We start from the raw sequence: 16,651 nt of genomic DNA, 5'->3' as shown, positions 1-16,651 counted from the left end.
CTTCATTGGTCCCTAATTCCAGGACCCCATCCAATTATACCCCATATTATTCAAAAAAAAGAAAAACTGTATGGTCATGATTTATGTTTTGTCTGCCTCACAAGTCACAACCCATATACAAAAATACATGTATTTTTCTTTTTGTTTGGAGGCCTCAAGTCTCGAATGTCAATCCCCAATGCCCTTTCCACCAATCCACTACGTGGTCTTCTCTTAGATGGTCTGACGTGGACTCGACCTCCACACTCCCCCAACTCTATTTATACTCCATTTTCTCTCTTTCTTTCTCCCCAAATCTCACTCACTCTCTCTCTCTCTCTCCCTCCCTCCTCTTTGCCTTCAAAGAAATCAAAAATTTCAGTGAGGCAAAACACACAAAATACCTTGCGTGCATACACAAAAACACACTAGCGCGCTATGGCTACTCCTTCGAATAGTTGGGCTCACACAGCCCAAATACAACACCACCTTTCTTCTCCCTCCTCCTCTTTTTCTTCACTAGTAAACATGGGCTTCCCGACAAGATCCATCGCCTTGAACAGAAACAGAACCAGCACCATTCACTCAGCTCTCCAGTCTCCTTCAGTTCTTCACTTCCCAAAACAGCCCTACCATCCGCGAGTAATTAACAAAGAGGCCACTATAACACCTTCTCCAAAGCCTAAAACGGTAACTACAACGCAGCAACCTCCACACTGGAATTTGCTTCAGAGAGCTGCCTCCACCGCCTTGGACATGTTGGAAGGTGCTTTGGTCTCGCGTGAGAGCCAAAACCCTCTCCCCAAAACCGCCGACCCACGTGTCCAAATCGCCGGGAACTTCGCTCCGGTGCCGGAGCAACCCGTCCGTCACTCATTGCCAGTATCCGGGACCATACCCGAATGCATTAGCGGCGTCTACGTCCGTAACGGCGCGAACCCCTTACACGAGCCGGTCGCCGGCCACCACTTCTTCGACGGTGACGGCATGGTCCACGCCGTCAGCATAAATGACGGAGCCGCCAGCTACGCATGTCGGTTCACTGAAACCCAAAGACTGGTCCAGGAGCGGGAAATCGGGCGACCCGTTTTCCCAAAAGCCATAGGCGAGCTCCACGGCCACTCCGGCATCGCCCGCCTCGCCTTGTTTTACGCGCGCGGCGCTTTGGGCCTCGTGGACCCCAGCCACGGCATCGGAGTCGCCAACGCCGGCTTAGTCTACTTCAACGACCGCCTCTTGGCCATGTCCGAGGACGACATGCCGTACCAAGTGCGGATCACTCCCTCCGGCGACCTCGAAACAGTGGGCCGCTACGACTTCGAAACCCAACTCGGGTCCACAATGATCGCCCACCCGAAAGTCGACCCGGTGTCCGGCCACCTCCACACGCTCAGCTACGACGTCGTGAAGAGGCCTTACCTGAAATACTTCCAATTCTCCGCCGACGGGGAGAAGTCTCCGGACGTGGAAATCCCTCTGGCGGAGCCCACAATGATGCACGACTTCGCCATCACCGAAAACTTCGTCGTGATTCCCGACCAGCAGGTGGTGTTCAAGCTGCAGGAGATGATCACCGGCGGGTCGCCGGTGATCTACGACAAGAACAAGAAATCCAGGTTCGGAATTCTGGCGAAAAATGCCACAAACGCTGATGATATAATTTGGGTTGAATGCCCGGACACTTTCTGCTTCCACTTGTGGAATGCGTGGGAGGAGCCTGAGTCCGATGAGGTGGTTGTGATCGGGTCATGCATGACTCCACCGGACTCGATATTTAATGAGAATGACGAGTGCTTGAAGAGTGTGTTGTCCGAAATCCGGCTCAATTTGAAAACCGGCGAGTCGACTCGGAGGCCGATTATTTCGGAGGAGTCGGAGCATGTGAACTTGGAGGCGGGAATGGTGAATCGGAACCGGCTCGGGAGAAAGACTCGGTATGCTTATCTCGCCATTGCTGAACCGTGGCCAAAAGTTTCTGGTTTCGCCAAGGTGGATCTTTTTACTGGGGAAGTAAAAAAGCATATTTACGGAGACAGGAAGTTTGGTGGTGAGCCCTTCTTTCTTCCTTCGGGTTCACGTGGGGAAGAAGATGGTGGGTATATTCTGAGCTTTGTTCACGACGAGAAGACGTGGAAGTCGGAGCTTCAGATTGTGAATGCCATGAATTTGAAGCTGGAAGCCACTGTGACGCTACCGTCAAGAGTTCCGTATGGATTTCACGGCACGTTCATAGACTCGAAGGACTTGAAAAACCAGGCATAGCAGTAGCTTGCGAACATACTAGTGTGAATTGTTACCGTCTATGGTTGGTAAAAATTAGAGGGGTTGATGATGATCGGGGGAATTTACCAGAGGGATGGGTTGACAGGTCCCCGGATTCTCCTGGAGTATTTAAAACCCTAACTACCAATTTTGTTTTTGGTAGGCTTTTTAGGCTATAATGTTTTGATCGATCAGGAGCCAGTTTGTAGCTTTTGGACTGTATGTACCTTTTGAGCTCAGCTGGTTTATGTTTCTTTCTTTCTTTCTTCTTCTTCTTCTTCTTCTTCTTCACTATGCTGTAAATGGTAAATATTTAGAGTTTTACCTTAAATGGTTTTGTTTCATCGTACAGTGATCTAGCTGTGGTACAAATCTACAACTCTAATAGCTTGCTCAAAATCTAGTGCTCTTTAGGATACGATATATTTTTTTTGTAAGTAACGGAAGATGCATATTTTACGTCAAAATATAACTCTGAAATATCTGACACTTTTTATGCGTAAAAATATAACTATGAAATATAGTAAAAAATTTAAATAAACATAAAGGTCATTGAGGGGAAAAATAAATTATACTCTATACGAACCTACTCCCACATTTTTATTTTCATTGTTACAAACTTACAAATTCTAAATTTCTCAAGATTGTGTTTATCACAATAGGGGATCCACTAAGCATAAGAAAAATGTGACTCATGAGAGAAAACATTTGTCCATCAGTGTGTCTCACTTTATGGTTCCAAAAATTTTATTAAAAATGGGGCCAGTTCTCAACTTTATAAATTCTCACTAATTGTTGTCCTCTATAAAACTAAAATAATTAGTACCAGCCCAAAGAAAAATCATGCTAAGAGCAAGTTCACCGGTGTTGGTTTGCCCGAGCAAAAGGAAGGAATGATGATGTGGTGACCGGGCTAAGGAGAAAAATGGCTTCCACCGGTGAAAGTTTGCCTAGCCATAAGTTGGCTTTTGATGACAGAGGGCAGAAAAAAAAAAGGCAAGCTGCTGACTAAATTTTTGACCGGGTAGAGATGCTTCCAGAAAGAAGGAATGGAGAAGAAAGCAGAACGTGGCTGCACAGTAGGAGGCGTCAGATGAACAGTAAAAAGCTGGGTAACGGTCATGCAATCCCAGCCTTCCATTTCAATTAAAGATCTAATGAACAGTTAAAAAATGAACAGTATTGACCGGGCAAGAAAAAAACGGGTGCTAACCCATGTCCAGTGGCAGTGAATAGTAACTTGACTGGTCGAATTCTTGACTTCTCGACTTTGCATTTTCTTGACTACGGGTGCACTTGCTCTAACCCTACAAATTTCAAAAAAAAAAAAAAAAAAAAAAAAAAAAAAAAAAAAAACTCCTTTATAAATTTGCACCAAAACCGAAATACCCACCAACGGTCGTTTTAAATCCTTTTGGCTTTTACTGGATCTGTGTCCCCACTGTTCCACCAACTACCACGGTCCCAGCCTAGATCAACGCCTCGCTTTCAGAAGGGTAAAAACAATAAAGTAAAAGTGATAATAAACAAAGGGTCTGGACTCTGGAGATGACGGATGAACCATAGACTCATGAGTCATGACCAATTGATTGATTAGTGAAACAGTCAAATAAGCATGCACGTAAGCATGTTATATCAATCAAAAAAATCTTCGCTCAACTTGTCCTGTGCCATAGGACGTACGTAAAGATCACTCTACATGAGTAAAATTGTCTTCTACTCCAGTACTACGATTTGCACCGTATCAATTGATGGTGATCGTAGGGCTGTAATTTTTTACACCCAGACTTTACTTTAATCGAAAACGATAGAAAATTAGCACCGACTTTTACCATAGTGAACATGTTTAGTTTTACTTAGTTGTTTACTATCATGAGAAAATGGTACATTTTTTTAGTTTATAAGTTGCCTGACTTTTTTTTTTTTTTTTCCATCAATTAGCATATCATTCAAACGTAACGAAAATAAACATTCAATCGGTCGCAGATGAGCTGTGACTTGTTAGTAAGTTATAATTCCAACATTGTAAAAGTCAATGGTTCGATTCTCACTGAACATGTAAGAGTGGGGTGGGCTAAGTTTTTTAAAAAAAAAAAAAAAAAATGAAAAATAAACATTCAATCTGTTAAGACATAAATTACACACCTAATGGTACATAGTATTAGTTTTTTAGGTTAGTTTAATTAATGTAAAAGAAGACAAATGGATGGATAATAACATATGCTAGATAAAGAGTTCGACTTATTCCAATATAACCAAAACACATATAAACACGTACTAAAGAATAAAGATAGCTCATTTAGGAAAATAGCACGCCACTTTAGTTGTCGATCGATCATGACCGACTTGTGTATCTGTATGTGCATATGTTAAGAGAGGATAGCTAGAGAAGAGCGATACATATGATAAACTTGATGTTTTGTCACATTATCAAGTATAATAATTTGCTAACAATTAATATTCTATTAGGATGATGAGCTACCACGTGACGTCGATGACATGGTCCTCCCCATATGTGGACTATTGAATACTTTGAGAATTTGTTCATATGTTGCAAAGCATTTGAAAAGTTAATGCGACAGTGAAATCCCACATGCAGCTATGTACGATTCCCTAAATTATTTCTCAACAACAAATCGCACAAAATTCATATTTTGCCGCAAACTCAATGCTGGCCATAACTTTGCAGAAGATGTTTATGGCCAGTGACAGTTACAGCAAAGTTGGGTGGGGGAACAAAAAGTCCCACTTAACTTTATCGTAGAGAGGTTTGTCGAAAAGGTTCATTAGCTAGGTTTTCGTTTCAAAAGTTTGGAAACTGTATTAGCTAAGACTACAAAGGCCATCTTTCACTTTTCCTCTTGATTGAAAACGAACCCGATATACATGTTCATTTATAGAATAGAGCCGTAAATCTTAAACTCTAAACCTCAAGTGAAGAGATAAATGACAGACAATACATCAACCAACTGGCATGATTCCCTTAATTAATTAATAGTTTAATTGAAATGAATATATTGTTTAATTGGTTCAAGGCCCGGCCGTCGACACTTGTTTTAATTGAAATTTAGTTATACATATATATATATGTCTTGTTGTTGGATAAGTAATTGCAATTACGTATTCCATAATGCGCGCTCTTGATCATCGTTATCATTCCTCACTTTCTTAAAGGAAACAAAAAATCTCATCCAACTTACTTACAAGCAAGCAAGCAATGAACTTAAGTCAACTCATTTTGTAGTGCTATAGTGCTCGTGATTATTGTTAGAATTTCTCTAGACATAAAGCTAGTACACTTTATCTGGTCAAATGCAGTGCTACAAATTAAATACCGAAAGAAATGTATGTCGACGATCACTAATGTTAACGTGTGCATATTTGGATGGCCATGAACTAATCTCTTGGTTTAGATCGATATAAGACAATATATACTACTAAATATGATCGAATGATCATCATCGATTGTGCCAAACTCCCTAAACGAGTACGCTCACGATGAATTTCAAAATATATAGTAGTAGCTTAATTATTAGTGCTGTTATGACGCACCCACTTCCAATTACTAGAAGTGGTGAAGAGTGAGGTGGCTACGGAAACGTACGTTGGAGTAATGGCCAATAGCTAGCTAGCTAAGGTTTCATCTTGCAACAAAATGTACCAAAATTGGATGCGTTCACCAATCACACCACGTCTATTGCTAGTTGGATTTGGATGCCATGAGCTCTATTGCTAATTAGATTTGGGTGGTAAGAAATAACGTATGTAAGAGTAAAAGCTCCTAACGTACTTCTGTCATTTAAGGACAAATTTAGATAGGTAAAATAAGGATATAATTAAAAGACTTTTTTTTTTTTTTTTTTTGAGAATGAAAAACTTTTTATTCCAAAATAACAAGATTACATAAGTTGGGAATGACCGGTGGTGGACATAAGTTCCCCACTCTCCTCCCTAAAAACAACCCTAGTTACGGGTCCGTCAACCACAGTGACATCCATGAGCCGAATGGGCCCAACCCCTAACCAAACTAATCGCCCCTCAATTCGGGCTACAGTATAAGACCACTTCCGAGAGTCACGATAAACCCTTGCAACCAACATTACAAACAGCCACTTCCCCTTCATCAACACCGTGTCCCAAACCATCCAGACCACGTGCAAGAGCAAGTCACTACCACATTGACAACAAGAAAACACCGAGAGAAGAACATGTAGTCCCCGGAAATAATTAAAAGACTTGTTTAATCAATTTTAGATAATTTTCATCGATACTGGTAGGAGAGTAAATATATATATTTTTTTATTATTAACTTTCATGTAAATTTAAGGAAAAATTTTAAATTTAAGGAAAAATTTAGGTAGGTGACCGAGTTGCAATTATCCTATTGATATCACAAAACAATTTTTATTTAATTATTTCTTATGTGTTTTGGAATATTAATTATGTATACAATAGTCATCTGAAAGCGTCTCAATAAAATTATACAAAAAAAAAAAAAAAAAAATTCAAGGAAAAAAATCTCTATGACTGAGATCACTGACCAGTAATGCACATTGTAAAAATTTAGTTTTACTCCTGCCCGGCCTTTTACATCCGCTATTCCACAAAAACTTTTTTCTTTTGGCTTTTTTACTCGAACTCGGAAGTATCGTTTCATCCATTGTCATTAATCATTATAATAAAGAAAGCTTAGACCGACCACCGACCCAACATAAAAAACATGCATGAAGCATTTTATGCATGCTAGCCATTATTGAAATGCTAATTTTGCAGTAGTGAACAGCTCTAGCTAGTATTAAAGAAATTTTGTAGTTTTGTAAATTGTAATTGAATGTGGGGCTGTGGCATTAGCTATGATTGTTCCTTCTGGTTTTTATGTTCCCTATAGCCAATGGTCCAGTGACCCAGATGAAAAACCTAATCGATTAAAGCTGCAAGCCTGCAATTAAATATATGAGGCAAATTTTGTCATGTCCTACTAAATTAGGGTTGGTACTTGGTAGATAGCCGATATGTTTGAAATCCAAGTATGAAAGTGTATATCAGCTGCTTAATTTCCCCTGAAAAGGTAATATATAGTTAGTAGATTAGCATAATTAGGGTTCCTGCGTAGCCAACCTGGCATTTTTTCTTTGGTCGAAGGTAGCCAACCTGACATTGATGCAAGAATCTAAAACTAGAAGATCATATATTTCGCTTTGTTTATGGTAAAAGATACACATTTCAAAATTTTCAATCATGCAGTAAATTTTGTCGCAATCTTATGCATCAACTTCGAAGCAAGCAGCTAGGTTGATATATCACTGGTCTCCCGTTAGAGCAAGTCCACCGGTTACTCTTTAACCGGGCAAAGTCAGGATTTGCTGAGGTGGTGACAGGGCAAGAAAAAAAACCATCTTCCACCAACAGAACCTTGACCGGGCAAAGTCAGAACTTTCTTGACTTCAGTCAAGAAAAAAGGCAAGAGGATGACATTTTCCTTGCCCAGCCAAGGCCTGTGCCAGCTCGGCCCACACCCAAACGTGGGTGACGTCTGCGGAGAGAGAAGAGGTGAGGCGACCTCGGGGCAGCAACATCGTGGAACTGAAGCGGTAACAGCAAACAGACCCGCCTGGGTTGCTTCGATCTCGGCCTGGGGCAGCGTCTGGGCGGGTTGACGCCACGGAGCGGCCGGACGAGGTGAGGCGACCTCGGGGGGGCCGGGTCCTTGGCCGGAGGACGCCGGAGGACGGAGAAAAATCCGGGTCGGGTCGGACAAAACCCGCCAGGTCTGGTGCAGCTGCGAGAGAGAGAAACGGAGGGGGGAAAATGCAAAAAAGAAAAATTTTCGTCCTTTGAAACAAAATAGAATTTATTATTTTTTTTTGTTGCTATTTATAGAAAATTTTCAGATTTCAAAAATTCATAATAAATTCATACGAACTCTGAATATTGCGTTCCATGTATGGACGAGATCATATCGACGATCTCTATAACTTTCATGAAGAAAGTTTTCCCAAATTATGTATGTGTAAAAAGTCGATTTTCGAGACCCCCCTAAAATTATATAATAATGAACAGTGTTGACCGGGCAAGAAAAACAACGGGTGTAAACCCATGTCCAGTGGTAGTGAATAGTAACTTGACTGGTCGAATTCTTGACTTCTCGACTTTGCCTTTTCTTGACTACGGGTGCACTTGCTCTTAGATACAGGTTGGTTGTCTGCAAATTAACCCTAACGCCTCGTTTGGTTCGCAGAATTGAGGACTCAGGAAAGGAAAGTAACTTTCCTTTGTTTGGTAACCACAAATTCTGGAAATACTTTCTTGACAGAGGGGAAAGTAGGGGGGAAATCATTCCACTCAGACCCCATGGGATTGATTTTCCCTTCCCATTTCCCAGCATTTATTACAAAAATTTTGGACAACAATACCCTCTCTTGCATAAAAAATTAGTGTACTTCTGAATTTTTATGATGTTGTTTTTATTTTAAAATACAAGGGTATCATTGAAACATTGATATATTTTTACTTTCATTTCCTGCACCAACCAAACACCGGAAGGGAAATCAAATGGTCTTTCCTGAATACTTTCTCTGCTTTACCAAACAGAGGAAAGGAAAACTGATAGGAACTTTAGTTTCCCTTCTCCATGGGAAAGACAAGGGAATTGATTTCCCTTCCGTGAACCAAACGAGGCCTAAGAGCAAGTTCACCCGTTGGGTCACCAGGTCACCTACTATTCACTGCTTTTTAGTGTTTATTTCCACTCTCTGGGTCACGGATACAGTTTCCAATAAGACCTGGGTCACCAGGGTGACCCAGAAAGTGACACAGGGTGACACATGGTGACCCAGGGCACGAAATACACTGTGCCCGTGATCCAGATAGTAAAAATACACATAAAAAGCAGTGAATAGTAGGTGACTTGGTGACCCACGGGTAAACTTGCTCTAATGGTTCTTTTGGCCAGTTGTCCTCTGGAAGCTAGCTTCAAAGCTTCAAGCTTTAAACAGGTTGTCTGTCATAGCATGACATCCATGGTCAATATATTAATGCTTTCACAGAGTATAGTTTACGTGGTATTCTCAATCTGTGGGTAATTTACTTGGTATTCACAAAATTCGTCTTCAAGATCGATCTGCAGCTGTAACTTGTAGTATTACTCAAGGAAACCCTAGCTGGCATGGTTTTGTAGTAATGTTTGTCAGTCTTTGATCGGAACTCGTAAGATGTCACTTGAAGACTGCTGCATGAACTGGGAAATGTGCCTTTCCAACACTAGGAAGCCAACAACGAGATGTTAAGATATAAGAAGATAAATATCTTATTTTCGATTACAATAAATAAGATAAAGATTGATCACTGACTAACTTGTGTTTTTCGTTTTATACTAGCTGCATTGGAAAAGGTCGATTGATCGATCTCCCACTGTCCAATTCACACATATTTAAATTATTTTCATAGCAGGTTTCTTGTTATGCAAGAAACGGTAATACAATATTTCTGTTGTATAGAACAAATTTAAACCTTTCTAGCTAATGCCCTTAATATTTGGTAAGCCACGGAAGAGCAGAATGAACTTAATTTGAAATGATGTATGTTTCTTCCAACCCGTGATGTATTTGAAATTTGAGACAATTACTTTATAATTGGAAAATCAATTACTTGTTGAGTATACTGTATACCTATAGCCTATACGTATACCTACTTGAATTACAATAACAGAGGAGAGTTTACAGTAATTATTGGAGCACTTAAATTCCATGCGTTGTTCCATTATTAGACACATATGACCGTGATCGGAAATTAAAAATCACAAAAAAAGTCATGTCTCTGACATTTTAATATCCTACACATGCTTTTGGATAAAGAAAATAAAAACTTCTAATAGTTATTGATGGTGAAGAGAGAATTGAAATTCCGATGAAAAGGAACAAATGAGACAGTGGAGTTCATATTCAAGAAAGTGACCAAATTCTAAACGTTTCTGCAACCTCAACACACATGAAAATCACGTGAAACCCACGTGACATCTTAGACTAGGAGCCGAGAACCAGTAGTGGGAAGTTGGCAAACATCCAAGGAAAGGGTCAGAGCTGGGATGTGATGCATGGAAAACCAGTCAATCTTGAAGAAGAAGAAAACCGAAAAAGTGCATACAAAGAAATACATAAAGAATACTAAATGAATAGAAACGACAGGGGGGGGGGGTGGTCGTGTATGAGACCGACAGTGGCCGCCATTGGTAGGCAGGATTTGCTTGGCCCTGACAAGAGGCCGAGATCTCAGTAACACTAATTGAATTGGATCAACTAATTGGAATAGGAATCTTTGGGATTGTTTCAAGTTTCAATTTTCAAGTAGCCGTGTGTAGCTGCTGCATACATGTCCTCGTTTTCTCCCGGAAGAATATATCCTTCTGGACAAACCCTAAAATTAATAAACAAGTGTACGTATGGGTGGGCTGAAGGAAACAAACATCAATAGAGTTATTCAGAGGTTTGAAATATGTGTGGACTGTGACGAACTCTATGATGTATAATCACTAGTTAACCACCAAGGCACTAACTACTTTGTTTATCATCACTATAAGTTTAATGTCATAATTTACATGTATTTAAGAATTACTCTTCAATTAATAAGTTTTATTACCAATTACAGTTACTATTTTTACTATCGCCACCGTCAAAACAAAAACTTACATTATGATCGATGTTGATCTTCATAGCTCATCCCTTTTAGTCTTGGGTCACATGTATGTGCGTTCAATACTATACTTGCATACATTTAGCAAATGTTTATCTTCCATTTTGACTCCTAACTTTGTTTTAGAATTCCTCTCGATCATCCTGTAATGCCATAATGGAGTAGTACGTCTGTGAGGTTTCAATCGCAGTCAGTTATTGGACATGAACTTAAGAGAAGTGGGGCAATCTGGAGTAGCCACTCTTAATAATTAAGAAGTATCACTTCGACACTTCCATTTCCTTTACCCTACTTTCGGGTGTGTTTTCTAAGGATAAGCAAAAATATATGAAACCTAGAAAAGAAACCTCAATCCCTATCCTTCATATCCTTGAATAGTAGTGATGGGATTGACGATTGAAACCAAAGGATTAAAGTAGCCCAAAAGTATTAAAGTGGTTCTTTCTTGTGGTCGGTCAGATACTAATATATTCAATTACCCTCATCCACCAAACTTAGACCTTAATGTATGAGATCATGAACAAGACGCGGGATTAATCGTCAGCCAAGCATCATGTGGGGCTGTGGGCTCTCAGAAATATAAACCATTACTGTATTATGTTAGGGTTTCTCTTATTTCACTCTTTAGCTTAATTTATAATTGTATATAGCATATATCACAATTTTTTTTTTCCGACCTGTTAGTATAATATTCAACAATAGTGGTTTCAATAAATTCCAGTTTGCAGAAGGTATGCCACACACATTACATTAAACAGCTGTCCGATTGGCGATCAAATCAATGAACGCAAGAAATTACACACAAATTATAAGATTTTTTGTTTATTGATGATAATACAACATTTTAGGTTACCAGAGTAGGTGTATAAAAAGAAGAAGAAAGGTTATCAGAGTAGAGAATAAAATGGATGTGATCGATCATAGACATGATTTTAGAAGCACAGAATAGTAAAACAAAGAATCAATAACCAGAATTTTACTTAGTTATTACTTATTTTCCAGGCTAGGATACATCTCAGAAATACTGTAGTACTGTAGTAAATATAGTATATTTGATCCTCTTTATCATATGGCCTAGCCTCCATATATTAGTGCACAAACTTGACCTAAATTTCAAGAAAATGAGATCAAAAGTCTTGTGGCATCACACGTTTATATTACATGATTAGTTGCATACGTATTGTCACCACCATCATCATCTCTCACCACCACACATATTTTCTTCTGGAAAGTCGATCAAGTGTGTGTGTATAGAATCATAGATATGTATATGGTCCAGTACAAGCTTGTAGTGCTGTAGTACTGTATAAGCAAACTGAAGCTGGCACCTGCTGAATTTTCTTGACAAAATTCCCACTGGTTTGGAGGAAACAAAATGTGTATACATGCGAAGTATGAATGCGGTGTCGAGTAAACACTCAGCCATATGTATCTTTCTGTCTGAAACAGATGACTGCTCAACTGGCCCTTCAGGTTTACGGTGAGATCGACTCAACAGTTTGATCACGTATTTACTATATACAAAGGAATAGATAGGTTGAGGTACTTGGTATGGGTCTGTTCTTGTAGACCAAATTTCTTGAACCCACCAAAGAAAAAAAAAAAAAACCGGCTACTAGATTAAATAGAACACCATGTTTCCTGGAATCGGTGAGCATGACTCAATGACTCATCATGAACTACTGCCATGTGTAATGTGTTTACATATCGATCTCAGTAGAGGAGTCTTACTCGATGATCGCTCTTATTCCATGGTCTCCGTCATCTTTGTTATATGGCATGTGAGCATACATATTTAACACGATCAATTATCTCACTGACGTAAAGATGAACATTTAACATCCTTTACTATATTTACTATATATTCTCTACGTAAAGATACATATAGAAAAATAATGACAGTCAAAACTTACATTGACTCTACATTACTACATCTGTGCTTGTATAAGGAGGAAACTAGGAATCGAATTTAAGACTTATGACATTATAAAAAAATTAGATTCCGAAGGTTTATGACTTGTACATTTACTCAAGAGATTTTTGAACTAATTCAGGAGAGATATCCTTAGAATATATTTAACCCCTGAGGCCCTGATGGAATTTATCAATTAGAGCGAAAGTCGGAAAGAGAAGATCCTCGACAGGAATATGATAGGGGAAGAAAAGATTTAAAAAGTGAATTCAAGATAGAAAGAGGTGAGATAAAGAAATGCATGTGAGCTGTGATTTGTTAGTAAGTTATAATTTCAATATTGTAAATGTCATGAGTTCGATTTTTACTAGGATATGTAAGAATTAGGGTTTTTTTTTTAAAAAAAGAGAGAGAGAGAGAGAAGAATTAGGGTTCACAATAAGGGAGATCAAGATTTAAGCAACATATAATTTTTTATTTATTTCAAATGACCTTAAATTATGTAAACTATCAATGTACGTAGTCCCAACTTATTTATAAGGTTTGAGGAGTGGAAAAGAAAAGTCTTACCAAATTGAGCAATTGCTCTAAAAAAAAGGAATAAGAAAAGACAAGAGCAACAAGTCAACAACAACATACCAGAAGCAAGATAAGAGATCGAGGCGCCGAGCAACTATGTAATTGAGTATCCGAAATTGCGTATTTTCCTCTAGTGCGAGATTTCTGTATGAAGAATGAACACATCTCCTATTAACTTGGAGCCGAACATTCCACCTCAGTTGACATTATAGAAGAAGACCTTTCTACATGCAGGCTCGTAGGCTACCCCCGAGAATTCAGGAGGGACGATTTGATCAATACCCATCTTTCTTGTTTGAAGAAAAATGAAGACCAATACGTCGGTAATGAAGTCGGATCTTGACCCTTCGAGTCCAGAAGCAACGCTTCAATGAAGGCAGGCAACTGATACTGATATATATATATGTATGTATATGTATATTTGTATATATGGAGTTGATCAACCTGCATGGATCGTCATCCCATATATCTTCCTCCCAAAAATGAGGAACATAATGGATATTTTCTATAAAGAAAAAAGATACTGTTTTATTGTGCATGCAAATTCTGTGCACGTACGCAGCTCACGTGGCACAGGTAGCTCGGTCTTCTGTTGCCACGTCCGCTTAGGTCAATCAGAAGCACGTGAAGTGAGCCTGCTCGTTTCAACCATTCATTTTTCCCTAACATAAACTCTTTTAGCTTAATTAGCAGACCTTGATGGCCATGCATGAATACCTTATAGATGATCACTTTTGATGCACTAATAAGATGAGCTGACCTCAAAGTACCTAGTTTTAACGTGAGTCTCAACTTATATTGTATATGCTGTCTTAAAAGAATATGAATTAAAAATTTACTTCGACAATAAGTTTTACTTGGTTCTTACTCCTCAGTCCAAGAAGATCTAATTCAAGAAGCTAATCGGTTCTACGTGTGAGGGCGACATGAGTTGTAAGTGATTGACTATTTTGTAATCTCTAATATACCGACCCTAGCTAGTACTCCAAAGTGCATTAGATCGTAAACATACTAAACGTTAGATCTCTTAACACTCTCAGATTAGGGTTTTATAGTACTACGAGCTTGATTATGCTAAGCTTGACTAGGTCATCTAGCTGATCAATGTTGACCAATTTTAAGCATCAACATCTCTTGCACCCACAAGCATAAATTTTCATTGTCATACACCCATCAAGGCCTCTCATGCATTTATCCAACTCCACAGGAAAAATTGATCAAGCTGGCTGGTAGTGGTGGTGAGTGGTGACAGTCTGAATTAGACTCATTAAATTAAATCTATCACATTGCTTTCCGGCCAGTGGCTCCATTTATACTCCGATTGCTGTCTGGGCCAGTACTACTGTGTCATTAGTTTTGCAAACATTTACTTGAGAGAATATATAGCACCGAAGATGCAGCTAGATGATAGAGATTCATGGCTGTGGCCCCCCAGAGCATACTCAGCTCGGTTCACACATGTCATTCAGAATATACAGCGTCATTTTCAGTGGGAGTGAGGGAGGCCCATGCATGAGAAATTGACAATTAGCTGCCTGTTTTGTTCTGGGAAAATGATAATTAGGATAAAAAGTGTTCTTGTTTCAAGAGATATATAATGATGTTAAGATAAAGTATTGACGGATTGACTTAAACAAACTAAGACAATGACAGAAAACTGGCAAGCTAGTTGATGCATGATTGTTTTGTAATGACAAACACACATCAATTTGTTCAAAGTATACCCGCTTTGGAAATTATTCATGAAGATCGGACCCTGTGTTTTCCAACTGTTATATGTCTCCTATGACTAATAATGCATGTATATTTAAGAAGATGGAAAGCATACACAATTCTGGAAACTTAGCTGCTTTAACACTTCACATATAAGAGCAGATCCCAGATTTAATTATTTAAGGCGGAAGAAGAAACACGTTTACTAAAACCTAAACCAGTGCAAAACGCCAAAAGCTTTTCCCAAGAACATATCGTATCCAGATATCTACTGATTAATGCAAAAATATCTAATGACAACCCACCAAATTCCCAATTGATTCCTCCCCCCACATGGTTTTGATTAGACTCACATTTAGGCCGCACCTTGTCTGCAACAGCCATATTCCAGGACCAACTAGAGACAAAACAAAGCATTTCTTCCTGCCCAGAAATCAGTGTTTTGCTACCATGCATCCACCATATTTATGCTGATATTATTCATGCATATGGAGCAACCTAATTAGGGAGGACACATTAATAAGCAAAGAATAACACTAGTGGCTAGCCTAGCTCTGTGTTACCAGATACCACATCAAGCCCATGTTCATTTGTATTTAACTCCCAAATGCAAAGGGACAAGTTCCATGAGGACATGTTTAAACATGTTTTACAAGAGGGGCTGAGATGTTAAAGATCTGTGAGGGAGAACAAGCACTCTCCATTCTTCACTGTCTCAAATGCTACTGATTTTATATATCTAGTGTATCAAAGAATTTAATTAGAGAGGTAAAATCAATGATGATATTTAATTTGAGGAAACAAAGATATCATAATTAAATAGATTATTCTCCATTTATATGGAGTATCTTCTTCACATTGCATAACCTAAAAACAAAGATGGCACTAATTAATCAGCCATTAGATTATGGCATGCATGTTATATAGAATAAGTATACCTCCATCTAGGGGAGTTCATATATTGCTCCAACCACCTTCCACATGGGTAGATTTTGCTGCAGATTTAGAAGTTAAAACACAATAAAATAACAACAATTTGTGCAAGGATATTCCTTTCCTGGATTTTGGGCACGAATAATTACATGAGAAGCAGAATCCACTTGGCAATTGTGTTGTGTTATCATACTAATAATTTACACTCATGCAATGGCAAAAACATTATCAGTACTGACAAGTTAGCAGATATCTGAAGTAGAAGCTAGATATGAGATGTTGTAGCATACAGATCTAGAGTAATGACAAACTCAACGATGAAGAGTAACACATTCATAAGTTCCTCTACATAATGGCTTCAAGTGGTGCAACCTTCTCGAAACAGACAATTAGAGCAGGCAAAATCTTAAACTACAATTAATATTGATTCTCTTAGGTACATTACTACATCAATATATCAATACATCAATTTTTCACAAGCTGGACCAATTTCATACAATAGTAGTTTCAAGTTCTCTTTAGGTACATTGCTGCATCAATATGTCAATACTACATCAATTTTCCACAATGCTGGACCAACTTCAT

At 38.8% G+C, this 16,651-nt stretch overlaps 1 protein-coding gene across 1 annotated transcript; it reads left to right on the top strand.

Annotated features, from left to right (window-relative positions):
* The first annotated feature begins 285 nt into the window (after positions 1-285).
* On the top strand, positions 286-2,585 carry LOC133729248 (9-cis-epoxycarotenoid dioxygenase NCED2, chloroplastic). The gene has a single exon (XM_062156742.1). It carries the CDS (start codon positions 418-420, stop codon positions 2,239-2,241), a length of 1,824 nt encoding a protein of 607 aa, XP_062012726.1. The 5' UTR covers positions 286-417; the 3' UTR covers positions 2,242-2,585.
* Positions 2,586-16,651: the final 14,066 nt, after the last annotated feature.

Source organism: Rosa rugosa, chromosome 2 (assembly GCF_958449725.1).
Source record: "Rosa rugosa chromosome 2, drRosRugo1.1, whole genome shotgun sequence".
Lineage (NCBI taxonomy): Eukaryota > Viridiplantae > Streptophyta > Magnoliopsida > Rosales > Rosaceae > Rosa > Rosa rugosa.
The sequence above is the reverse complement of the archived record's forward strand: the minus strand, read 5'-3'. Positions and strand labels throughout refer to the sequence as shown.